Source organism: Chionomys nivalis, chromosome 4, assembly GCF_950005125.1.
Source record: "Chionomys nivalis chromosome 4, mChiNiv1.1, whole genome shotgun sequence".
Taxonomy (NCBI): domain Eukaryota; kingdom Metazoa; phylum Chordata; class Mammalia; order Rodentia; family Cricetidae; genus Chionomys; species Chionomys nivalis.
In genome coordinates this window covers 118,729,880-118,757,630 of record NC_080089.1, presented here as the reverse complement: position 1 = coordinate 118,757,630, position 27,751 = coordinate 118,729,880, and the positions used below count along the sequence as shown (strand labels likewise).

The window sequence follows — 27,751 nt, the reverse complement described above, 5'->3', positions numbered from 1 at the left end:
AAGGGGAACAGCTATGTGGCCGACAAGTTATTGTTTATTATGTAACAATTAGTTCAAAACCAAATCCAATTCAACACACATTACAGAAGAGTCTGTGTTAGCTGATGTTAGAAGTGGCACAATCCAAACAATTTTCCAATACACTAGCAGATCTTTGAGGACTCCCCCACCTGAGACAGGGCTTCTCTGTGTAACAGCTCTGGTTGCCCTGAAACTTACTTTGTAGACCAGGCTGGCCTTGAACTCACAGAGATCTACCTGCCTCTGCCTCCCGAGTATTGGGATTAAAGGCGTGCACCACCAAACCCAACTTGAGGACTCTTTCTTAGGGAGAGTATTTACAGCAACATTTGTCAAACTGGCGTGGGTCAAAAGCAACAGTGGCACAACCAATCCTTTAAAAGCCAGTTCTTATTTTGAACATACATTTGAACTGTTTATAAAAATCCAAAACACGAAAAACTGACTTGAGTGTCTCCTTTGTTCTGATGCACCAGGGGAAGTTCCCTAGGGCGTCCTCAGAGAACGTGTGGTGTGGAGTGCAGGGTGGTCTTCTCTGGGTAGAGAATGGGGCTCCACAGCGTGGGGGACACCGGAGACCACAGCAGGTAGCAGGCCTAGCTGGGCCAGAGCTGAAGAGATGAAGACAGCTTTTTCTTGCTACTTGGGATGGAACCCAGGGCCTGTGCCTACCAAGAACATGCTCTATCAATATTTTAATTGGTAGAAGGTGTCATGTATTTAAATTCTGTTGCTGATGTTTTAATAAGCTAGTATCAGGCAATGTTAATGGCATATATTCAATAGTTTTAAAAAAAATCTTTCTCAAACAAAATGTGGTTACTTAATTTTTGCTACTCATCAATCATCTGTCTGAACACAACTGTCCATTACCGGCTACCAAGTGTTTGTGTCTGTGGGATGTAACTATGAAGACACGTGTTGAACTGCGCTGCATGTAAAAATGAGTTCTAGTACCACAGAGCTATACTGAACGAGACCAATTTGTGCACACACACACACTCACTTCTATAAAAATATATGACTCTTACAGAACTCTCTTTTAAAATAAGTTTTTCTTCTAAGCATCTCTCTGCCTAGCCATCAGCATCACAAGGCTAGGGGACAAACCGTTTAGAAACAAGTTTCTTAGCATAAAGTCACTACAAAGAAAACTCCCGCTTTAACGCAGCACTTGGAAACTCTGTCCTGATGCGAACACTAACATCGAACTGAATATAAATAAACCCAACAGTTTCTCGCTTCTCCAGGAAATAAGACAGGCGTCTATGTCACTTCGTGGCTCCTCCTTTCTTCCAGTTCCACGGGATGCAAAGGTCTCCATCCTGCATGACGGAATAAAAATGCGACACACAGAGGTGCATCCCGTGCAGATAAGGCAGCGGCAGCTGCAGGAGTCTCCGACAGCAGTCCACCATCTGTCTGCTGGAAATGCTGGGCTCTTTGTAAAACTTCTCCAGAGAAAATTTCTTTGTGGAAGCCTGTATCAATTCATTTTCAATAACTTTTAACCTATTAAATAAAAAATTGTCATGAGATATTACTAAAGATAAAATATAAATATAGATAACATAGAAAGATGTTCTTAAATGTTGGGGTGACAAATAGTGCCATGCAAGGCAGTCATGTGAAAAGTCATGCCAAGAGTACCCTGTGTCCAGTACTGGCTGATTTATTTCTACATAAATCTCTAAAGGTATTTAATCAATCTTTTTAGCATCAGGGAGGTAAAGACAACACACAATGTATTCCTAATTTTCAAAGATTTATTGTTTTTGCTGTGTATGGTGTTTTGTCTGCACGGTGCCCCTGGAAACCAGAATAGGGTGTTGGACTCCTGGAACTGGGGTTACAAATGGTTGTAAGGCACCATGTGGGTGCTGGGAATTGAACCTGGGTCCTCTGCAAGAGCAGCCAGTGATCTCAACAGCTGAGTCCTTCTCCAGCCCAATGGAGCGTGGTTTAAGAAGCTCTCATACCTCTTCCTAGCCACTGCTGGCGATGAAATGAAGGGAAAACTGGGAGAATAAACCCTGACTTGGGTGCTGCCATCAGGCCGTGCCCTGCCCTGAGCTGCTTCTCCTTCCCTGCTCACTATCTGGACCTGGTGCCCATCTGTCTGTCCATTCCTTTGTACGGACCCACTCCTACCGTCTCTCCTCTACAACGGACTCAACTCTACAGCTTCAAACCTGCGACGAGGAAACCACAGGCTGTCAAGTGACTCCGAGTTCTAACAACACAGAAACAGGACTACTTGTGAACGAGATACACTTTAAAATTTAAATATAGTAGGGCTGGAGAGATGACTCAGCAGTTACGGGCGCTTATGATCCTCACAGAGATGCGAGATGTGGTGGCTCACGACTGCCCACAACTCCATCTTCAGGGAGCCCTGCTGATCTGGTCTGTGCCAACAGACACAACAGCTACGCGTGAACAAAATAACTAAAATGCAGACGACGCTTCCTGCCGTCTGTTTACAAGTCAGGCCTCACACCTCCCGAAGCGGACAGTACTTACTCCTCCCTTCTTGTTATGTTTTCTCTTGCCTGCTGGGCTCGGCTTCTCATAAATGACTGGAGGCTTGCTGGATCTGAGAGGGCTGGGATGTTAAAATGCCCGAGTTCATGCAAGCTCGGCTCGTACCTGTCGCTGAAACCAAGTGTGTAGTAAGGGACACATCACCACTTCCACACCAATGCTTTCTTTTATCAAGTGACTGAGAACTGTCATGGGGACGACCACATTAAATCACAGCAACACTGATGACGACGTGCTGGTCTTGACATGGCATGACCCTCCTCAAGGAGGACTGCATTTAAGCACAAAGCAAAGTGCAGGTAACGCATGCATACACACACACACACAGACACACACACAAACACACACACACACTTTAGCTACTGACTTTACATCATGACTGAGTGATTTACTTTGCTGATCAGTGGCGATGTTTTCAGAATCCACTCTCAGTCCCTCGGTTTGGTCTTGGACTTATGGAGGACAGGGCTATGAATACAGTTCTTTTCACAAGCAGTGACTTTTTTTGTTTTGTTTTTGAGACAGGGTTGCATTGTTTAGCTAAGGCTGGTCTTGAATTTACAGTGACTCCTGCTTCTGCTTTAAGTACTGGGATTAAAGGTGTGTACCACATGCCTGGCCTCCATTGGAAATTATGTGTGTGAATGTGTATATATGTACACACACACATACACACACACACAGATGCACATACACACACAGACGCACACACATACACACGCACGCGCACACACACACAGACGCACACACACAGACGCATACACACACACGTCTCTCTGTGTGTCTGTCTCTGCACGTGAATGCAGTGTCTGAGGAGGTCAAAGGCACTGGATTCACTGGCTGTAAGCTACCTGACATGGGCCCTGGGAACTGAACTTGAATCTTCTGCCAAAGGAGTATCTGCTTTTAACTCCTAAACCATTTCTCCAGCCACTCATTTCCACTACTATTATTATTTTATTAACTTTACAAGAACCAAATAAATCAAAAAACAGCTCAATGCACTGTTGGGGTATATTATTTTCAGGTGTGTGACTTTTGTTTATGCTGCATTTGTTTAACTCCATGAAGCTGTGATTCTTTGCCTGTCTAGAAGACCTGAGGGTCTAATAAAGAGCTGAACAGCCACTAGCGAGGCAGGAGCAAGGTTAGGTGGGGCTGACAGGCCGAGAGGATAAATAGAAGGAGAAATGGGGAAGAGAAGGAGGAACAAAAGGAGGAGGCAAGGAGTCAGCCAGTCACAGAGTAAGAAGGAAAATAAGATAAATAGAAGTAAGAAAAGAAAAAAGCGCAGAGGAAGAAGGTGGATGGGATAAGTTAAGAAAAGCTGGCTAGAAACAAGCCAAGCTAAGGCCGGGCATTCATAAGTAAAATAAGCATCTGTGTGTGAGTCCCAAAAGCCAAAAGAGTAAAACATCGCACTGCCCGTACGACCATGTTCTGACACGCACACACCCCACCCAGTTTCGGATGTTTACCTGCTGAGGATCATCTCCAAGCCGCTCAGACTTTGCGGGTGGGCAGGCGTCCTGCTTTTCAGGAGCTGACTGTGGAACACGTCAAGGAGACAGCAGTACTCGTCAAGGGTCAGTGCTGGCTGTAACTCTTCGATATAAAGCACTTGTATGCCCCCGAGAAGATCGCTTATCTGGTCTTCTAGGGCTGACGTTCTCCTCTGAAGGTCAAAATAACTTGGCAAGCTTTCAAAAAGCTATAGTATTGGGAAAAAAAGACATTTAATTTTATGTTGCTATAATTTTAGGAGTCCAATAAATGAGGAAGTTATAAAAATTATTTTTGTAGATGGAATAGTCAAGTAAAATACAATAAAAAGGATACTATAATCCTGTAAATATTAATATTCAAAACAAACTATCAGTCTAGTGGTTTTAGACTGAACTGAGAAGAGATTTCAGAAAAAGAAAAAACCTGAGTAAAATTCAACCCTAGGTACTAATATTTAAAGACTCACACAGGACTCTTAAGCTAGGTTACAATGATTCAATGCACATTTGCCCATCCCAACTCTTAAGTATTCCCTAAAAACTTTAAAAAAATCTATTTATTTCACATACCAACCAGTTTCTTTTCCCTCTTCTCCTCCCATCCCCTACCCACTACCTCTGTTCTACCTTGCCCCCCATCCATCTCCATTCAGAAGGGGTAAAGGCCTCCCTTGGAAGTCAACAAAGTATGGCATACCAAGTTGAGGCAGGACCAAGCTCCCCCCCGCCCCTTGCATCAAGCCAGGGCAAGGTATCCCACCATAGGGAATAGCTTCCAAAGAGCCAGTTCATGTGTCAGGGTCAGGCCTGGTCCCACTGCTAGGGGCCCCATAAGAAACCAAGCTACATAACTGTCACCCGGATGCAGAGGGCCTAGGTCAGTCTAGAGTCCATGAGCTCCCATAGCTTGGGTCACCTGTCTCTGTGGGTTTCCCCTTCATAATCTTGACTCTCACCCCTTGCTCAAAAAAATAAAAAAATAAAAACAAATCCCTCCTCCCTTTCCTCAGTTGGACTCTGGGAGCTTGGCCCTGTGCTCGGCTGTGGATCTCGGCATCCGCTTCTATCGGTACTGGTTGAAGGCTCTCTGATGACAACTAGGCTGTCACCAATCTGATTTCAGGTATTCCCTAAAAATTTACTTTCAGTCACCGAATTTCAAGTTCAGCTGACAAACGCAGAACGCGTTAGGGAGCACTTACTGTGTGTGTAAGCAGGGAGTGCACATGCAGGGATAAGGGTTTGTCTGTTGCTAGAGCTCACAGTCGAGGGGCCAGAAAATAAAGCAAGAGTGTGTCACCTCAAGTGTCACATGGGGTTGACAGGTCAAAGTGAGGTTTAGACAATGGCCGCCAAGACTTCTTCTTTTTTTTTTTTTTAATTTTCGAGACAGGGTTTCTCCGTATGTAGGGACATAGCCCCACCCATTGGGGGCGTGTTCGCCTCGGGCTAATGTTTACGGATAAATCTGCCGGGCGTGAGCCCAGCAGCCCTTTTTCTTTTGCTCCGCTTTTCCAGTGCTCCGCGGGAACCTGTGGTCCTGTAAGTCTATTTCCTTATTAAAGCTGTATATATCTATATAATCTGTCTGCATTCATTTGCACCGCCACATCCGTAGCTTTTTGGTTCCTGTCCTGGAACTAGCTCTTGTAGACCAGGCTGGCCTCGAACTCACAGAGATCCACCTGCCTCTGCCTCCCGAGTGCTGGGATTAAAGGCGTGTGCCACCACCGCCTGGCTGCGCCACCACCGTCCAGCCCACCAAGACTTCTGATTTGACAGAAAGCATAAAAGGATTTAGAAACAGTAGATAAATGGAATGCTTTGGGGGAAAAAGGCCATGTCCAAAACCAACAGGAAGCTGTGTGTGGCTGGCGCATGGCGTGTGTTGGTGAGTGGGAAGGGCTGGCGCATGGCATGTCTTGGTGAGTGGGAGGGGCTGGTACGTGGCGTGTGTTGGTGAGTGGGAGGGGCTGGTACATGGTGTGTCTTGGTGAGTGGGAGGGGCTGGCGCATGGCGTGTGTTGGTGAGTGGGAGGGGCTGGTACATGGCATGTGCTGGTGAGTAGGAGGGGTTGGGGTCAGGGAGGACTTTGGTTTTCTGTAGAAATCTGGGATTTGCACATGTTAATATGACTAGAAGGCTTTAGCCAGGCTATGATGGTGCACACCTTTAACCCTAGAACTTAGGAGTCAGAGGCAGGGGGTTCTCTGTGAGTTCAAGGCCAGTCTGGACTATAGAGCGAGTTCCAGGACAGCCAGGGCTACACAGAAAAAGACAGACAGACAGACAGACAGAGATAGAGAGAGAGAGAGAGAGAGAGAGAGAGGGAGGACTAGAAGGCATCAGGTAGCCTATAAAGAAGATAATAACTAGTTTTTATAAACCATCTATCATCTACTTACTACATTTTGTAAAAAATAATTCTACTCCTTGACTCTCCTCTTCTTGGGTTGCATATGCAGTGTAAGCACATTCAGGAGCTTTGAGAACTGTGGGTTCATATAGCATGTGCTATATGGGTTCTGTAAGGGTGAGACTGGGGACAGCGCAGACTCGCTGCAGTGGGTTCATATATAGTGTGCTGGGTTCTGTACACTATATACGACAGTGCAGACACGGTACAGTTATACAGTGCAGACACGGTACAGTTATACAGTGCAGACACGGTACAGTTATACAGTGCAGACACGGTACAGTTATACAGTGCAGACACGGTACAGTTATACAGCAGCTGTTGATTCCACCTGGACTCTAGCAATCCTTGTGCGTTTTGTTGTATGTTGCCTTTTCACATGTGCAGACCATGTGAAATCACTACTCCGCACAGAATAGAGCTCGCCCAGAATCTGCCATATGCCCTTTGAGTGGTCAGATTGCTGACCCCCATGTCTAGGCAGCCACAGCCCTGCTCTGCCTCCTTCCTGTTACCTTGTGACTTCAAGAATGGTACAGACATGGGAGCTGTGCAGACTATAACCTGCAGATACTGACCTTCCTACCTAGGCCGCTGCACACATCAGAGGTTCCTGCCCATTTCTGAACAGGACTTACACTGACGTACATTAGGACTTCCTCCACTCCTGGCTATTATGAGTATCTGTGTGTACATTTCTACGTGTGGAGCTCTGTACATATGGGTCCTTGTCAGGAGCGAGCCAGGTCTCCACGTCCTCAGCATCACGTGGTCTGCCACTCTATCCACTCAACAGCTCTGCCCAGCTTGGGGCTGGAACCCAGCATCTTACAGGCTGCAAGCTCTCCAGCTCTCTGCCCCGTCCCAGCTCTGAGCTCTGTCATCTGGAGACTCTCTTCATGTCGGTGGCACATTTTCTACTTGGTTTGGTATTTCTTTTTTAACTGCTGAGTGTTAAGAGTTCTTATATTCTTTAGATACAAAATACCTATTAAATATATGGCTTGAAATTAATAATAATAATAATAACAACAACAACAATAATTAGGGTTTTTAAAGCCAGGGTTTCATTGTGTAACCTGGTTGTCCTGGAACTTACTCTATAAGACCAGGCTAGCTTAGTGCCAGGATCAAAGGTGTGTGCCACTAAGCCTGGCTAAAGATCTATTCCATGTGTTTGTGTGTTTTGTCTACATGTGTATCTCTATACCACATTAGTGTCTGGCACCATTGGATCCCCTGGGACGGCAGCTGCAGATGACTGTGAGCTGCCATGAGGGGCTGGGACTCAAACTTGGGTCCTCTGGAAGAGCAGTCAGTGCTCTTAACCACTGAGCCATCTCTCCAGTCCCTCTACCAAGTATTTTATTAGAATAAATCCTTCACTAAAGACGGCATGAAGATGAAGATGGCAAATAAAAAATGAAAAGGTGATCACCATCATGTATTATTTAATGCAAACTAAACTTAAGGTAAGACACCACCACATACCTACTAGAGTAACATAATCACAATTAAAAATATGATTATCTCTTTTGGTATGATCAAAGGATATGATCCAGCAATTCTATCTAGGAATTTATCCATGCGCTTCCCATGTTTGATCAACCAGGCACAGTTGTGTGCACCTGTAATCCTAAGACACTGGAGGCTGAGGCAGGAAGATTGCTACAAGTTTCAGTCTGCTTTGATTTATATTGTAAGTTCTAGTTCAGCCAGGGCTACATGAGACTCTTTCAAACAAACAAACAAACAAACAAACAAACAAACAAACAAACAAACACTCCCAAAGCCCCCAAAACAAAATAACCAAACCAACTAAATAAAAATGTTCACATCAGGGGCTGGAGAGACAGCTTAGTGGTTAAGAGTGCTTGCTCTTGCAAAGGAGCTGGGTTTGACTCCCAGCACTCACATGGTGCTCACAACTATCTGTAAGCCCAGCTTCAGGGGATCCTATGCCCTATTCTGACCTCCTCGGGAACTGGGCACACACATGGTTCATAGACATACATATATGCAGACAAAACAGTTACATATAAAATAAATAAATCTAAGAATAAAATTTAGCAATAAAACATGTTCACCTCAGCTTTATTTGAGTTTAAAACTAACATGTGGGCCTGTGAGACGGATGCTGAGCAAAGGCCTGCTCAAGTGTGATGGTCTGAACACAATCCCTGGACCCAGGTGGAAAAACAACAACTACCGTTCATCCTCTGGCTTCTGTGCACACACATGCAGACATACCCGCAAGATAAATAAGTGCAAAAGAAAGTTATCTTCACACCGAAGTACTAGTTATGTGGTATTACTGGACTGAAATCTAGAGCTATGCTTTCCAGTGCTGCCGTTTGCTGACGTAATGCTCTTGTCTGAAATGAAAGCGTGTGGCAAGTCAGAGAGGCCTGCTTGCTTTGGCTCATCCTTACTCTCGTCCAGTGATGGTGGACATCCATGGTTCCCAGCATCACGTGGCCCAGCGCACTCATGCCCGAGCGGTCTGTGAACACGATGGTGCATCCTGACGAGAAAACAAACTGTGGTCATGGCCCAGAGGACTTGTCCTTATAACACGGTGCAAACAATCACTGAAGTCCAGCGTATACACTCAGGATTAAATCTAGAATATCCTAGAAGCCTATTTTATGTTTCTCCTTTATTCAAAGGAACAGATTTAGACATCTATTTTATTTTACTTTTTTTTTTTTTTGATAGGGTTTCTCTGTGTAACCCTGGCTGTCCTCAAGCTTACAGAGGTCTGCCTGCCTCTGCCTCCTGAGTGCTGGAATTAAAGGCGTGTGCTACCACCATCCACAGATTTAAACATCTAACTCTGATAAAGTCTCTTAGTTTTGTGCTACAATTTACAGATGTTTACCACAGATTTTCTGAAAGAGAGTGGACAGTCGGGCAGTGATAGCACACACCTTTTTTCCCAGCACTTGGGAGGTAGAGGCAGGATGATCTCTGAGTTCTTTAGAGTGAGTTCCAGGACAGCTAGGACTATGCAGAGAAACCCTGTTTTGAAGAAAAACAACAAACAAGAGAGCAGACAACAGTTACCTTTTGCATTCTGAAGTGGTTCCAAATTCTGCTGCGCAAGGCGGCTGAGACTGTGCAGCTGGCTGCAGCGATGGGCAACACCCCAGCCCCTTTGCCACCTAGGCCAACAGACACAGCCACGTTAACAGCAGCACCAAGGGATGGACAGCCTCTCACCCCAAATGACTCTTGACAAGGTCAACAGCCTCTTCCTGGAGCAGAGAGAATCATGTTTCTACGATGTTTATTCTCTCTCTCTCTCCCTCCCTCCCTCCATCCCTCTCTCCCTCCCTCTCTGGTTTCACTGTAGCTTTGAGCCTGTCCTGGAACTCGCTCTATAGACCAGGCTGGTCTCCAACTCACAGAGATTCACCTGCCTCTGCCTCCCGAGTGCTGAGACTAAAGACATGCACCACCACTGCCTGGCAAAAATATATATATATATATGCACACATATATATATATTGAGACACGGTCTCATTAGTTTCAGGCTAGTCTGAAACTTGCTTTACAGCCAAAGATTCCCATCACTGTCTGGTCATTCTGCCTCTATCTCCATAACGGTGCGATCGCAAGTGCGCACCACCACACCCAGCTATTGTGGTGTCGGGGATGAAACCCAGGGCCCAGTGTGTCCTAAGCAAGCACTTTATTAACTGAGCTAATTCATTCCTGCATATTTGATTGTGTGTACTAGTGTGGAGGTCTGAATGAGAATGGCCTCCACAGGTTCATATGTCTGAATTGTTGCTCACCACTTCATGCAATTACTTGAGAAAGATTAAGAGATGTGGCCTTGTTGGAGGAGGTGTACCACTGGGGACAGGCTTTGAGGTTTAAAAAGCCCAGGTCATTCCTAGTGAGTCCCCTCTCTCTGCCTCATGGCTGTCTCAACATCTAAGCTCCAAGCTACTGCTCCAGCACCATGCCTGTCTGCCATGCTCCTCACCATGACGGTCATGGACTCACCCTCTGAAACTGTAAGCAACTCCCAATTAGATGTTTTCTTTTGTGAACTGCTTAGTCATGATGTCTTTTTACAGGACCAGGACAGTAAGACAGCCAGGACACTTTATTACCTGATATCTGAAAGCTGCAGAAGGTCAGACAGCTCCTTCTTCAGACGATCTAGCTCCTTCCTAAGAGGCAAGCTGTTCTTCAGCTTTTTCACTGCGCTTTGCCCATTGCTACCTAGCCAGGACCTAGACCGGAACCAGAGACAGCACACGGGGGTGGGAATGGAGGCCAGTGGCAGAACACCCGCCTAGAGCAAGCAAGGCCCTAGTTCCATTCCTAGGACCGCAAACAAAAATAAAACAAACTAACCAGAAGTCCACTGTTAACCTGAATTTTCAGTCTGACCTTTACTTCTGTTTTTTTTTTTTTTTTTAAAATAATTGTTTAACTTTATTTTATGTGCATTGGTGTGAAGGTGTCAGGTTCCCTGGAACTGGAGTTACAGACAGTTGTGAGCTGCCATGTGGGTGCTGGGAATCGAACCTGGGTCCTCTGGAAGAACAGCCATGCTCTTAACTGTTGAGCCATCTCTCCAGCCTCCCAGAGCTTCACTTCTAACAAGCCCACTTCAAGAGGCTGTCCACCCTTGCATGTTCAATTATGGCAGCTTCTTTTCAGTATTACAAAAATTAAATCAGACCATACCTGTCCCTATGTTTAGAGATGAAACAACCAAGAAGAATGTGAAGAGTCTTCTAAGCCTTTAACTGTTTACTGGAGAACATTGATTAATTAATAAGAACATTACTGCTGGCTGCAGGAGCTCATTACTCTGCACACAACAGCTGAGGGCGGAACTGAGAACCATGCAGCTCACAGTGAGCATACGTGGGTCACGCACGGCTGTGAGATGCACACTGCGCGGATGTATCCTAAGGAAGGAGATGAAAAACTGCCTTGTGGATTCCAAAATGGCAGAACCTTTCATTTTAATTAATCTTTGATTTTAATACTAGGTTGCAGTACCCTGTGCTCTCAAAGCCAACTCCTCATCTCTCTGCCTAATCTGTCTGTGGGCTAGACCTTACCACTCTAGTTCTTTAGTGACAGTGTGCCCAGAATATATCCAAGTGGGCCTCCCTTTCTTTTCACCCAGCCCAGTGCCCAGCTAAAGACTTGTCTCAATTTCATCGACTACATAATTAAATAGGGTCAGTATAAAATAAGCTCTTATTCTTATTTCTTAGAATATTTTCCTCAATAAGCTTATAAGGAAAAATAAATGTTAAAAAATGCTTTGAGGATGAGAGCAGGGTGGGTCTCAGAAGGAGCATCCAGAGGGGCACTGCCCTCCCTGGATGGTGTCTCCTGCTGTGCTAAGCAGTCTCACCAGGTATGCATGGCACTGCCTGCAGTCTCCAGCTCTCCAAAGGAAATCTAGAGAAATAAGATACTTATGTAGAGTTTGTGGGTGGTGAAAAAGTAATGCATGTAGTGTGTGTATGTGATCGTTTTCACAGAATGAGCCAAGGGGAACAATTCAGATGTGGGAGTGGGTAGCCATCCAGCACACCAGTACAAACGAAAGCTCCAGGAGGAGAGAAACAATTTAAAGAGTAAACAGGGCACTCATATTTCACGGGGATGCCTGAAAAACTGTGGGGTATGTCCACGATAAGATGTAATAAAAGTCATGCTAAAGAGAGCTCAAATGTGCCTGACAAAGCCTTTAGACAGAAGATGCTTCAATCAACTATTTTATTTATTTTTAAAAATCCAGTCTTTCTTATTTTTTTAAATATTTATTTATTATGTATACAATAGTCTGTCTGCATGTATGTCTGCAAGCCAGAAGAGGGCACCAGACCCCACTACTGATGGTTGTGAGCCACCATGTGGTTGCTGGGAATTGAACTCAGGACCTTTGAAAGAGCAGGCAATGCTCTTAACCACTAAGCCATCTCTCCAGCCCTCAATCAACTATTTTAGAGTGAGCTAAAGCTTTAAAGTTTAAAACCTGCAAAACAATGAAATCATTATGAATTTATCTAACAAATATTTATCCTATAACACAGCATGGTGTTGTAAAGATTTACCTAAAAGGAGAACAGAGTATCAGAAAGAAAAAGGTGACTCAGAAATCAACTTTAGCTGGAAGGTTCTAGGTACCGGGCAGCGTGGACCCGAGCCTGAGACACATGAGTAAGAAGGGAGGGTGTACCAATCAGGCAAGTGCACACGGATCCACAGATGAGCCAGCCGTCCACAGAGATGGTTCTACCGCGGGGTTGGGGAGGGTGCGGGGGGGGGGGGGGCTGAGATCCACAGATGACCCAGCCGTACACAGAGATGGTTCTATGGGCAGGGGGTGGGGGGATACTGAGGAGCAAAGAAAGGGAAGAGGGGAAAGACCATGAAGGGTTTTGCATGGCAGAATGAGAAAATGGGTCCTTACTCCTAGGTAAATATGCCCATTATTTTTTGATTTACAATTAATCCTGCCCACACCCCCCCTTTTAAGACTACTAAGTTCCCAAGCCAGGAGTACTAGTCCAGGCCTTTAATCCTAGCACTCTGAAAGTGGAGGTAGGAGGATCTTGGCCAGCCTAGTCTACAGAGTAAATTCTAGAACAGTCAGGGCTATGTAGAGAGACCCAGGCTCAAAAACAAAACAAACAAACAAAAACAGGGGTCCAGGCTGTGCATGTTAGCACACATTTTTAATTTCAGTACTCCGGAGGGAAAGGCAGCTGGATTTCTGGAAGTTCAAGATCACCCTGGATTGTACTGAGAGTTTTAGCCTAGCCCAGGGTAAGTAGTAAGACCCTGTTTCAAAAACAAAACAAAGCAAAAAGTACAGGTGTACTCATAAATCTAGTGTTGGCATCAGCATCAGCGTCAGACTTAGCGTTAGTGTCAGCTCTCATTTGGTCCACACTGTGGTTCACGTTCAGGGTCCTTCTCTCGCAACACTGTCTGCTCTCATCTTACTTGGCTTGGAACTACACTTCTGTCAGAAAGGTACACTTGCTTAAACAACACTCAAACTCCACAGAGCCTTATAATGGGTTCACGTAAATCTGAGACACCAGTTTTCAAGCCATGTAAAGCCCTTTGTATAATGTTAGACATCTACCATATGCTATGTCATTATTAATTTCATCTATGACACAAGGAAGAGTCTATTTAAGCAACGACAGGTTCGCCACCATGCCAGGACAAACAGCTACTGACACCTGGACTGATTTTCCCTAACTTTGATCCCTGAAACAGTAGTTTACAAAGCTGCTCTCCTCTTCAAGGCACAGAGTCTGAATGGAAAACAAAGTGTGTCTTGAGGACATAGAGAATCCACAGCAGCATGGGTCACACGGACACAGGCATATTCTGAGGAAACCCAGCAGGTGTTGTTAGTCAGTGCTAACGAAGTTAACAAGAAGGTACCTGGCGATCCTTCCACTGCTAAGTCACGTCTGTCACTACAGACTGCACTGACTTTACATTTCCACGTGACACTCGATTTGCTGACATTTCAGCCCATCACATTGTATTTATTCCAACCAAGATTTATGTTGTTTTCCTAGTGCTCTTCCACTGAGCTACACCTCCCACCTCCAAATTTATTTCATAGTTTTCTGTGCCAAATATTTCATATGCACGCACATACATTTTATATTATATATACATATATGTATAATATGTGTATACATACACACACACACACATATATTGAGAGAGAGTGAGGAGGGGGAGGAGAGAGAGAGAGAGAGAGAGAGAGAGAGAGAGAGAGAGAGAGAGAGAGTCTCATTATGTAGCCCTGGCTGGCCTCAGAACTCAAGTATGTGGACCCAGTTGGTCTTGAACTCACAGAGATCCTCCTGCCCCTGCTTCCCAAATGCTGAGATGAAAGGAAAGCACTGTACACCCTGCCCATATCTAGTTATAATTTAAAAACATTCTTTTACAATCATCCATTTAAGATGATATTTTATAAAGCTATCTCCCATCTATCTATCTATCTATCTATCTATCTATCTATCTATCTATCTATCTATCTATCTATCTATCTTCTATCTATCTATCTATCTATCTATCTATCTATCTATCTATCTATCTATCTATCTATCTAATCTATCCATCTGTGTGTCTGTCTGTCTGTCTGTCTGTTTATTCCGAGACAGAGATTCATTACGTATCCACAGTGGTCTGCCTTCACCTCTCCTCCTTCCCGACTGGGATCAGCCATGTGTCACTACAACTGGTGTGCTTTTCTGTAAGTAATTTTTGTTAAAGTCAATTACCTTTGAACCCTCCATATAGACTGGCAATGCCTAACATGCAAATAATTGATTTAAAAAACTTAAATCTTGGGGCTGGTGAGATGACTCAGAGGTTAAGAGCTCTGAATGCTCTTCCAGGGGATCCGATTTAATTCCCAGCACTCACAGGGCAGCTTGCAACTGTCTGTAACTCCAGTTCCAGGGGATCTAACACCTTCACACAAATGCACATAAAATGGCTAAATAACTTATTAAAAAAATAAAACAAAACAAAAACTTAAATCTTTTACATGTAGTTGGTATTAAACAATAACAAAATGGAAGTATTTTTGCAACTTTAAGCAAGACACATGAAATATCTTTTCTCATGGTTTCTGTATTAAAAATATTACTAAAATTTCTTTTCCTATAAAACCAGAACACATTTAAACATAAACTACATGAGGCTGTTGAAATAAAACCTTTGACTTACATTAGGGTTGTTTCCACTCTTGAGACGTGTAGGTCTTCGTCAGGGTCCTTGAACCCAGTGAAGGAATAGTAGGACTTATGCCATTTGATGGGTCTGTCTGGCATCCCTGTAGCTTCCTGGAGAGGCTGGGAATGCACGTTAGTAGTATTCAAGCTTTGGACGTGTTCAACAGACAAACTGCAGGAGTTGAGAATATACAATACTGTGCTTAGCAGATCGCTGGTGTGCAAAGTAAATCTGACTGCTCGAAATCCTAGAGAATATAATTCCCCAAACAATTAATACAGACGATTACTTGTTTTACCTTAGAATCATTTTTCATGAAACAATTTAGAGTTAAAATCTTTAAAAACATTTTATTAGCCATTAAAAATCACCCCAGCAAATGGAAACCACTCCCTCTTCCAAGTTCCACAGCAGCTGTGATTCCTTTCTCCCATCTCCGTGATTCCTTTCCGGTTTGTCACCAGTGAGGACACTCACCCTAGCTGAGAAGGGATGGAGATGGTTTTCAGTGCTGCCCATGAACCTTGCTACCAAAGAGAGGGAAGTGCTTCCATGTCCATCACAAAGTTTCTAGCAGAAAGAAGGGCACACGGGGATGCCTGCATTGGCAGTGCCTGCTAAGGGAAGGCCCAAGCTACATCTACCTAGTGGTGGTCACAGAAGCTCATCTTTAAAATTTTTTTTTAATTGATTTTGTGTGTGTGTGTGTGTGTAAGTGTACTACATGTATTCCTGGTGCACAGGGAGGCCAGAAGAAGGTGTATGATCTCCTTGGAACTGGAGTTACAGACTGCTGTAATTGCCATGTGGATTCTTGGAATTGAACAGAGGTCCTCTGGAAGAACAGCCAGTAGTGCTTTGATGGAGGTGGTTCTTGTATCTTATCTGTTGCTTTCATTGGTTAACTAATAAAGAAAACTGCCTTAGCCCATTTGATAGGCCAAACCTTAGATGGGTGGAGTAAACAGAACAGAATGCTGGGAGAAAGAAGCCGAGTCAGGAGTCGCCATGATTCTCCCACTCCAGACAGACGCAGGTTAAGATCCTCCCTGGTAAGCCAGCTCGTGGGGCTACACAGATTACTAGAAATGGGTTAGATCAATATGTAAGAGCTAGCCAATAAGAGGCTGGAACTAATGGGCCAGGCAGTGTTTAAAAGAATACGGTTTCCGTGTAATTATTTCGGGGCATAAGCTAGCCATGTGGGCGGCCGGGTGCCAGGGACGCAGCCCCGCCGCTCCTATTACAACAGTGCTTCTGATGAGATCATCACGAGGTACATTCTAAGAGTGTATGTGGGGCTGGGATAACCGCACTCATGAGTGAAGCACTTGGCTAAGTTTGTGAGGCCCTAGGTTCAATTCCAGCACTAAGATGGAATAGTCTGAATTTACATAGCTCACAGTAGAGCTTGAAAAAGCTTTTCTTCCAGTTTCTTTTTGAGACAGGGTCTCATTTTGTAGGCTTGATTTGAACTCACTATGTAGACCAGGCTGGTCTCGAACTCACAGAGATCCGCCTGCCTCTGCCTCCCAAGTGCTGGGATTAAAGGCGTGCGCCACCACCGCCCGGCGATACTCTGATTTCTTTGGTGTATAAAGTGCTTTATAAATTACTACAATCTGTAATCCAGGCTGGTTTGGAACCCATAATTCTCCTCTCTCAGGCTCCCCATGCTGGGTTCCTGGCTATTTTGAATAAAACCTTGAGTCAGATAGAGAAACTGCCGAGATAAAGAATGTGTGACTTTTGACCTCCCACAGTCAATCATGGGAGAATGAAAGACACTATCAAATGCTAGTCCTTAGGCTGGCTAGGAAGTCATCTTTAACATGAAGAGAGGCTTTTCTTTTCTCTCTCTCTCTCTCTCTCTTTCCATTACGGGGAGAGCTCGAATGCAGTTCCCACCACAAACTACGCAGTTGATTTCCTGAATTTAAGTTCACTCAGAAGGCAATGGATGAGCCTCACCCTGAGAAAACCTACTTTCCTGATCATGGTTTTGAGATGGAGCCCTTCTTTCCATCTGAGGTTCTGAGGGACTATGAGGGGTTTTCTTTTTCTTTTCTTTTCTTTCTTTTTTTTTTTTTTTTTTTGGTTTTTCGAGATAGGGTTTCTCTGTGGCTTTGGAGCCTGTCCTGGAACTAGCTCTGTAGACCATGCTGGTCTCGAACACACAGAGATCTGCCTGCCTCTGCCTCCCGAGTGCTGGGATTAAAGGCGTGCGCCACCACCGCCCGGCTATGAGGGGTTTTCTATGCAATACCGCAACTCTCATTTTAATAATAATAGAGTCAGGAATCACAGGCAGAAGTTTAAGTATTTTCTATGTCTCAGAGACCTTTTAAATCAATGAATCTTAAACTATTTAAAAGTCTTTTAAAAATAAAGCTATTTCTTCAAGGATAACCAAAAGGACAGATATTTCAAGAAGGGACAGGGCAGGCCTTTACATTTTTTTAAAAGGCAGAATCTTGTCATGTAGCCCAGGCCAATCTCCTTCTGGTAGAAGTTCTCCTGCCTGAGCTTCTTGGGGGCTAGGTACACGGGCATGCCAACATATCCAGCTCTTCACAGTTTTTTTTTTTTTTTTTTTTGTCTATTTTTGAGACAGGATCTTCCTCTGACCATCCAGGATGGCTTCAAACTCAGTCTTCCTACATTAGCATTCCAAGGACTGGGGTGTAACACGATTTCTAATTGGTCTTAGTAACAAAAACCTGGAGTCAGATATTATGAGGTGAAAGCTGAAAGATCTGAGAAGCAGAGCAGCAGCCACTAGTTCTAACCTCTGTGAAATCTTCAGACCAAATGGGGTATCCTGTCTCTGCAAGTCCTCAGACTGAATGCCTTGAGCACCTGTCTCCTCCCACTTTATATTCCTCTTTCTGCCCAGCCATATCCCTTCCTGTCTCCACCTTCCTAGGATTAAACGTGTGTGACTACCAATTACTGGGATCAAAGGTGTGAGCCACCACTTCCTGGCTCTTTTTCTTTTGAGACTGGGTCAATCTAGTGTAGCCCAGGGTGGCCTTGAACTCACAGAGTTGTCTGCCTCTGCCTCCTGAGTGCTGGGATTAAAGGTGTGTGCACCACCTCTGCCTGGCCTCCATGGCTAACTAGTGGTTTAGCTCCACACTCTGATCCTCAGGTAAGTGTTATTTGTTACAGCACAAACACAATATCACCACACTGGAGTAACAGGTATGCAGTCACAGCTAGAGGTCCTACTTGTCAACCTTACTTCATTCTGATGGGAAAGTAGGTGCTTAGAGAGAAGGATGTGTAGAAACAGCATGAGGTGGAAGTTTAGAGACTTGAGTTCAAGACCCTACTCTGTCTCTGTGGTCTTTGAAAGTAGGGCAGATGTCAGTAGGTCACAAACAGTTAAACATTCTACCTTCACAGGGACAGTAAGAGAAGGAACACTGTAGGTTTCAAAGTGTGAATGTAACAGACATGCCTCACACTCAGACCAACATGAGATTTGGGAGACCATAAACAGGAATACTTTGGGGCTTTTGTTGTTTGGTACAGGGCCTCATTCTAGGGTTTGGCTACACACCATCATGGCTGGTCTAGAGCTCACTACGTAGACCAGGCTGGCCTCAAACTCACAGAGATCCGCCTGCCTCTGCCTCCCAAGTACTGGGATTAAAGGCATGAACCCTAACATTTGGATGGAATACTTCAGGAAAATAAAATGTTTAAAAATATGCGGGTAGGAACAGAATCTAATTCTAGGAAATCAATTATATGATATTTTTCAACAATCAAGGCTTTCATCCAAAGGTATTCTGGCAATGTCAGACATAATGAACACGTTTTACTTGAAGCTGGAAAGGGACACACTAGAAACAGAACAACTTACCAGAGGTACTGATAGGCTCCTGGTCTTCCGAGGAGTTCTGAGCTGTTTTTTCTCTTATATAAAATGTAAGCTGAGTTGGTTTCAGAGACTTGAAACCTGGTTTCTGGAGATTTTCTAAGTAGACACTTAATCTCTTAAGAGAATTTTCATTGATTTCCTAGGGAAAAACCAAAAACAAACCATAAGGGCATTTACATGTGAATAAAGAAAGAAGAAATTATTTGTGGTCCTTAAATGTATTGAAGATAGTACGTAATCTACTGTTAAAAATGTGGAGGGAACCTGACATTGTGGCACATGGCTTTTATTCCAGCACTTGGAGGCAAAAGCAGCCAGAGCCCTGTGAGTTCAAGGCTAGCCTACATAGTGGTCTACACAGTGAGCTCCAAGTTCCACGCCAGCTTGAGCTACACAGTGAGACCTACACAGTGTTTGTCTTAAAACAAACAAACAAAAACCGGAGACCTGGAGGCTAAGTGGTTTAGAGCACTTGCAGAGGACCTGTGTTCAGTTCCCAGCACCCAGCTGACAGCGTACAACTGCCTGTAACTCCATCTCCAGGGGATCCGATGCTCTTCTCTGGCCTCCATGAGCTCCTGCACTCACTCACCCTAACACTGACACAGATGTATACACACACACACGCACACGCCTTAAGGAAATGTTGGGATCTCTTAGCCGTTTGGTAAAAAAAGCTAGCTCCACATTCCAGGGTGTGTGATGGATAACAGCTGAAGTTGAGACACAACACAGAACCATGGAAGCATCAGGGTAAAGGGTGACTGAATTCATTCTTCACTTAGGAGTAAGAGCAGCTCAGTTTTGACTCCTCTCCAAAAGCAATAAATTAATGATCATATAATTGGATCTATTATCTCTATTAGTATCTCCATAACAGACCATTGAGATACATTTTTTTAATAAAAAAAAGTTAGAAAAACTAAGAAAAATCCATATACACGTAGTAAGCAATGTCATAAAGGCACATAACTAAATAGGAGAAAATATAGCTTATTTTATAGTAAAGGGCTTTAATGGGCTCTTCGACGTGTATGACCACGGCAACTTCTCAATTACTGGAGGACTACACAGTCCGCAGAAGGGAAGCAGGATAGAGAGGACAGACACAGAGGGATTTCAAGGACAATTGCTATATAAGAAAGAAGTACTGTTGATAACAGAATGATGTGAACAATAACTGCCCCTTTTGTTATATTTACTTTGTGTGTGTGTGTGTGTGTGTGCGTGTTACACATATGTGTGGAAGTCAGAGATCAATTTCCAGGAATCCATTCTTTTCTCCCACCACATGGACATAGGGATTGAGCTCAGGTTGACCACCTTGACAGTAAAGGCCTTTCCTGGCTGAGCCATCTTGCTAGCCTTATTATTGTTATTTTTTTAAGTCTCTCAATTAAGCCTAGGATGGCCTTGAAGTTGAATTTGAGGTTTCTCTGAGTCTCCAGAAGGCTGTGAAGTTGCACATTTCCAGGCATGGATCAATAACAATTGGTGTTTTTTTGTTTGTTTGTTTGTTTTCTGCTGGTGTTTTTGAAACAAGGCCTTGTCTGCCTGGCCCTGCTGGAATTAAAGGTGTGCATGTCTGGCAATAACAATTGACTATTTAAATCTCTTTTCCTGAACACAATACTTGAGAGTAGAAATCACTTTGCATATTTGTTTCTAGAACTTACTAAATGACATGCCTGTTCAGGAGAATCCCTAGGCAAGTTTGGGTACCTTCCTATGACTGAACTAAATCTTGCTGCATGCAGGGGTGCACTCCTAAAATACCAGCAGCTGGGTGAGTTTGGAGGTTCTGGTAGCAGAACAGGTACTGGGATTCATAGCAAGTCTGAGGTCAACTTGAGTTACTCGTGAGGCACTCTCAGAAAACAAAAACAAAACAAACCAAAACAAAGCAAGTGGACTAGAGTTTTGTGGTACAAACCAGAATCCCCTTATTTGGGAAGTTAAGGCAGGTGAAGGAATGTCTTGAGTTTGAGGGTAGCCTAAGCCACATAGTGACACCCTGTCTCAAAACCAAACCCAAACTCTATCCAAAATAAAACTGCAATCTTCAAAGTTACTTTTGATGTTTTCATTTCTGTCAAAAGAAACAATGGAAGGGTAACCCAGAAGTCAACAAAAGCAAAGATCAATAGGAAGTGAACAGGAATGGGATAAAGGAAATAGGGACCAGACTGAGATTTTTAAGTGAACTTTGTATTTAGCTGTGATTTTAAAAAAATATTTATTTATTTATTTATTATGTATACAATATTCTGTCTGTGTGTATGCCTGCAGGCCAAAGAGAGCACCAGACCTCATTACAGATGGTTGTGAGCCACCATGTGGTTGCTGGGAATTGAACTCAGGAACTTTAGAAGAGCAGGCAAAGCTCTTAACCTCTGAGCCATCTCTCCAGCCCCCTTGCTGTGATTTTTTTAAAATATATTAGTATCACATATTTTAAAATTGGGGTATTAAAAGGAAAAGAACCACACCAGTGGGTGCCAGTGTGAAATCCTGCACTTGGAGAAGGAAGTGACAAGTACTTGGAGCTTGCATCTGTCCTCTGCAGAGGGCAAGCTTTTGGTGAGCCAGGGAAGAGTCTATGCTGCGTAATGGTCAGTTGGGTTAGAAGCCTTCGTGGACCCTGCATTTCACTGATGACAGGAGACAAACAATAAACCTATTAAGTAAGATGGGGCGGGGAACACGGGAAGGAACACAGAAATAGAGAAAATACTAATAGGTAAGAAGAGGGAATACTGGAAAGGAAGGCAGCCTGGGAGAGCTCACTGAAAGGAGAGGTGAGGCATTTCTGGGTTATCTGCAAGGGCCGTCCAAGCTGAGAGCTCAGTGAGCGTCCCCAATGGACTGCTACGATTCACAGATCTCAGAAGGGCTGGTATACGCAAGGTTTACTAGACCAGGTTTGCTGGCAGTGGACAGGCCACATGGCAAGCGCTTGGCTGCTCCACAGCGCAGACTCACAGCCAGGTCTTCATGCCCAGTAGTGATGTGCAGCCATGTTCAAGGTGTGCCACCGAGCAGGGACGTTTGCTTGAGCCTGGTGCCCAGGGTTTAGTATTTCAGGTTCAATCAGGGATCAATGTTAATGAAAATAAAGGGACCAATGAGAACGCTAATGCTCTTAGCTCTGTGGTATCATCATCTAATGTTAAAAAATCTTCACGGTTCTGAGCTTTCCCCAGGGCTTTTGTCAGTTTGTACCCCCTGAGCACAAAGCACACAGCACCAGCTTGGCAGCACACAGCATGCTGGGAAATCCCCAGGCACTGACAATCTGCCTAGCGCATCCTCAGAGAAAGGCTCCATCAGGTAAGAAAGGTTTTTTCCTCAAGTCTTCCGTTTTACTCCAAAAACTAGTACAGGAAACATGATTAGTAGACTCTTGAATTTATGTGGCAACTTTATTGTTTATAGAAATAATGACAGCTTTGAATAAACAATGGCTTCAGTTTCTAACATTATAAATATTTGCTAAATTTATTAATGTGAAACCTTAATTTTTCAAGTAAGTATTGCTTCGGTGTCAAATATTACCATGACAGGATAATCCAAAACCTACAGAACTTTATTTATTATACTGGCTCAAAGGTAAATCAACCAGACATATAGACGAGTTAAAAAAAAGTATTTAAGTGTTTACCCTTTCCCTGGGGTGCTGTCCAAAGAAATCGGGATGAACTGCAAAGTAGAAAGGCCTTAAGGCATTGACGGCTTCTGCTCCTGACAGAGCCCGATAGGAGGGAAGCCAATGAGGGAGGATCTTCTTCAGGCAGAACCTGTCAGACACAGGTGTTACTCTCTGGGACAAGCACACATCTACCATGCATGTGACAGCCAACCTACAAGCACCGAGAGAAGAAAAACCATAGCAACAACACAGAAGCAGATTTGCTGCAGTCTGTCTGGTTTCTAACTGGAGGCTCTAGAGCGGAAACACATTCCAGTCAGACAAGGTGACATTCTCTTTCTTAAACTGTGTCCCAAACTGTCTGGACTGTTCTTAAAGTACCTTTTGTTTTCCTCAATAAATACTTCAATAATACTACGTTTCTGAGCTCAAAGGAAATGACTTACGATTCTTGGGAAGCAATTCCACGGTGCCTATTGGTTAATACTGCAATTTACATTTTCCATCCTAATTATTCTAAAAAGAAGTCTTGGGCACGCTTTGCAACCAATCAGGTTGCAAAGTCCTTGGAAATGGTTTTGTACTGTTACGATGATAGTGATTCCAGAATCAACTAATTCTAGAGTCAATACTTTCTCTGCTACCAGACTGAGGCTGACTTTTCTCAAAGCATGACACATGCTACTGTATTCCTTACACAAACACCTTTTGATGGCTTCCAGTTCCTACAGGGTAAGATCCATTTCTGAGTCTTATATTTAAAAGCTTCAGTAATTATTTTTAATCAATCTTTCCAACTTACTCTCAAACATTCCTTACAGAAACGTTGAGTGTGGTGGCAGAAGTCTGATTCCAGCGTGGCAGAAAGGGAGGGCCAGGAATTCAAGACCAAGCCACGACTACGTAATAAGTGTGAGGTCAGCCTGAGCCACACGAGACTTTGTCTCACCACCCCTTCCGCAGAGCCCTCAGCTAAGCCCTCAATCTTCCTCCTTATTCTCCTTTTACCTGATTTCTTTTCTTTTCTTTTTTTCTTTTTCGAGACAGGGTTTCTCTGTGGTTTTGGAGCCTGTCTGTCCTGGAACTAGCTCTTGTAGACCAGGCTGGTCTCAAACTCACAGAGATCCGCCTGCCTCTGCCTCCCAAGTGCTGGGATTAAAGGCGTGTGCCACCACCGCCTGGCCCTTTTACCTGATTTCTAAGCCCCATCCTTCCACTGTGCACAAACGTCCCCATCCACGTGTACTTATTTGTATAACTGCTGTGTATCTACTATGCACAAGGAGGAGGAATTTGTGTTCTTATTATAGTCATTGTCTCTTAAACTCTAAAACACCAAGCTTTGTGCTCTATAGTTGGGGAACATAATGCTGTGCTGGGCGGTTTAATCTTTAGTCTTCCAGACAGAACAATCCTGTGAGGATCTGCTATCTCCTGCTCTGAATGGAGCCTTAGACAATTTGGCTGCGCAGATGAATTTTATCTCTTTGTTGTTGTTGTTGTTCCTGCCTAAAACCATAAAATGAGACAGTTTCAGGATCTGAAAAACAAGCTGAAATGAGCTCAATACATAACAGACCTTCCCCTAAAGAAACAGAGTGGACCACAGGGCTTACCTCCTCAAAGGCTTCAGGTGGCAAAACATTTCTGAATACGTACGCCAACCTCCAAGTATCCATTAATTGCCTGACAGATGAACAAGCAAACAGAAGAGCTGAACAGGTGAAATTCGAGATATAACCATTATGTTACTATCCTAAAAAATGAAATGCTTAAGTATTAACCTAATAAAACATATATAAAACTCGTTATTTTTCTGTTGTTGTGCTACAAAAATATCCTGACAAGAGCAACATAAGGAGAAATAGGTGGTTTTTTTTTGGCTAAGTTCCAGAAGGGGATGTGGTCCATCAGCAGTAAGACAGCACTCGGCAGGGAAGCATGGTGGCAGGAGGGATCAGAAAGAACAGAAAGTGGGGTGCAGTGGCTGGTGATGTACTTCTTCCAACAAGGCTCCGCCTCCTACCCAGAGAGTCCACAGCCTTCTCAGACAGTGCCACCAGGTACTGATGACTCTTTCATCCCGTCACTGAAAGCTCACATAACTGCTTCTACACTGGAATATGTTATCCAGGGAAACATGGACCCATCTTCCCAGGCCAGGGTCATGCATTTTTGACATATAATATGAACTTCCTATCATTATTACCTTTGTGAGGAGAAATAAGTTTCTTGTTATATATACCCTTATATTTATATGAAAATCTTTTCTTAATAAACTCTAACCTGAGCCAGGCGGTGGTGGCGCACGCCTTTAATCCCAGCACTCGGGAGGCAGAGGCAGACAGATCTTTGTGAGTTCGAGGCCAGCCTGGTCTACAAGAGCTAGTTCCAGGACAGGCTCCAAAGCTACAGAGAAACCCTGTCTCGAAAAACAAAAACAAAAAAAATAAAAAAATAAACTTTAGCCTGTCTTCATATTGTCTTACCCTGAAATTCTTTTTCTGCAGTGTAAATCAAGATCTCAGCTTCAGCTGAGTAAAATCTCTGGCTGAACTCGGTCTGCACAGCCAGCAGCCAGGGACTGTCTTTTCCACCGCTACAGACGGCAACACCGAGGACTGTGGGCTGTGCTATGCTAGCGACACTAGCTTCAAAAGCCTAGCCCACCTACGCAGCCCCAGGACCCGGCGACTGCAGACACTGTCTCCCAGCACTCTGATTCCTACCTCACCACTGTACCGATGAGCATTCACCGAGTGCTGTGTCAGCTCCAAGGTAAAACACTAAACAAGCATTGAGAAGATTGCTGTTCGCACTAAACTTAGAGCAGGAAGAGGGGGTGGAGAAGAGGGACACAGACACAAGCAGACAACCAAAGAACAAAGCAGCAAAAGCAATGATTTAGACTCGTACAGAGTAATGGGAGAGGTCACCCTGGAATGCTTTGTCCCAACAAATGGTCTGCTATGTGGATAGAAGGTAGCCAATTACACACCAGTGTAAATGAGTTCTTGGACCTACTTGATAGTGATAATGCCTTCTGTTTCATTCCTTCCCCTTCTTCCCCGAGGTCTGCAACACTCTCTGTAGCTCAGTCTGGCCTGGAACTGCTGTGCAGACCCAACTGTCTCCGGCCAGTATGTTTGACAAGTACTGAAGTTGTCAAATAAGAGATCTTCAAGATTGAGCTTCAGCTCTTGGCACTATTTGTATTTGAAAGTAATTTATTTTAACTAAGCCTCACACTATTCTCACTTCAGTAAAGTGTAACTATTCTTTGTAACTATAATGAGGTTTTAGAAGAAATTTGTTCTCTCAAATAATGGTAAAACCATGCATTTCTTTCTTATCTTTGTTTTTGTAGACAAGATCTCACTGTGTAGACTTGGCTGGCCTGGAGCTCACTATGGAGACCAGGATACCATCCAGCTTATAGAGATCCATTTGCCTCTGCCTCTGGAGCGCTGGGATTAAAAGCATGCACCCTCTCACCCTGAGACCAGACATTACTTTTTCCGTTGCTTTTAGGCTCCCTACTTAGAGTAGGGTAAAAAGTAAACAAGAACAGCAAAATCGGGGAACAGTATTAGATAAATCAATGGATAACAAGTTCGTTAGCTTCCTTTTTATATCTCTTGCTGGAGATCCACACAATTGCATCTTGAAGGTCAAAGGCACAGGAGAAAACAGGATGGTTGCAAACACTTCATTTCAAGGATACTGGTACTGCTGGCCCAGCCTCACCTATATACAGGCCTTGGTGCTGTGTATCCAGGGTCCAATTAAATTCACTGAATGTAAGTCATCCAGCTGAGTGTCAGTCGCCAACCCTAAGAACTGGCAGGAGAAAAGGAGTTACCCAAGGCTCTTCCGACCTGCTGGTGCCCCTCAACCCATCTGCATCCTAAGGATTAGTGTAGGGCATGCAGTCTTTTGGTCCTTCCCACGATGGAGGACTAGATTTTTCACAGCGTACCCTTCATCAACACTACGCCAAGGGGTATCAGGCATCTCCAGTTCCTTTTCAGAAGGCCATCTGGGGATAAATGCTTCCTTCAGTCAACCAAGCAACCAAGCTTTTGATACCTTAAAAGACGACAACTATATGACCTCTATGTTAAACCTTCAGTGGTCCCCACATTGATCAATTCCGCCTGATCGCGTTTCCTTTGGCCGTTTCCCTACACCCTTAAAGTCCACTCCCACACATATTCACATCAATAACTGTGAATCTTCACAATTTGTATTTTAATTCTATTAATTAGCAAAGTCACTAAGTTCTTTAGTGGTGTAGTGCACCCTCTCAAGGACTACACTTCCCACCTCCCCTCTAGGAGACTACTCAGTTTGACTGCAGGTCTAGCGGTGAACTGGAGGGCCCGCAACTTGGCCTCCCACTGCCCCACCAGCCGCCAGGCTCTCCCAGCAGCCAAAACCCAGCTCCCACCTGGAGGCCTCGCCCGTGCCTCAGGCACTCACAGGTCGAGCTCTGGGCAAGGGTGCAGTCCCTGGTCAACTTGTGCTAAGCAAGGAGGTCCTGACAGGCCTCGCCCACTGCCTCAGGCCCGCACAGGCCCGGGTCACCCTGACCGGCGAGCAGGCCGCAGGACCGGTGCTCATTGGCTACGGCGGAGCGGCCCTTCCTCCCAGAACGCCTGCGCACGGCCGGCCGGCGAGCCGCTCTCCGGCCGGGCCTGCGGCCGTCTGTCGGTGGCTTTCCTCCCTCCCCGCTGCAAAGCCGCAGGAGTTTGTGTCCTTACCCCGCCACCTGCGGGCTTCGGGAGACACAGCCTGCGCTCTGGCGCCGACTGGGTCTGAGGGAGAAAGATGATTGGCGGGTAGGTGAAGAGCAAAGGTGAAGGAGGAGCCGGAGCCGGAGCCTGGGGGCGGGGCGAATGCGCGCGTGCGCAGTACCCTTGCCCGAGGGGTATGGGGGGCGGCGGCGCGAGGCGCTCTGCTGACG

At 44.6% G+C, this 27,751-nt stretch overlaps 1 protein-coding gene across 6 annotated transcripts; it reads right to left on the bottom strand.

Annotated features, from left to right (window-relative positions):
• Tcaim (T cell activation inhibitor, mitochondrial) lies at positions 1-27,540 on the bottom strand. 6 transcript variants are annotated; one of them, XM_057767435.1, is made up of 12 exons: positions 27,268-27,540; positions 26,533-26,625; positions 24,402-24,471; positions 22,798-22,996; positions 19,119-19,275; positions 15,242-15,494; positions 10,612-10,734; positions 9,554-9,651; positions 8,920-9,011; positions 4,044-4,276; positions 2,545-2,676; positions 1-1,533 (listed from the first exon to the last, which is right to left on the bottom strand). In XM_057767435.1, exons 3-12 carry the CDS (start codon positions 24,428-24,430, stop codon positions 1,293-1,295), a joined length of 1,557 nt encoding a protein of 518 aa, XP_057623418.1. In that variant the 5' UTR covers positions 24,431-24,471; positions 26,533-26,625; positions 27,268-27,540; the 3' UTR covers positions 1-1,292. The 6 variants fall into 6 exon arrangements, with proteins under 6 accessions (XP_057623418.1, XP_057623421.1, XP_057623419.1 ...); XM_057767436.1 differs by having other exon boundaries at positions 2-1,533; positions 22,798-24,294; XM_057767437.1 differs by having other exon boundaries at positions 2-1,533; positions 22,798-22,933.
• Between the last annotated feature and the right edge of the window lie 211 nt (positions 27,541-27,751).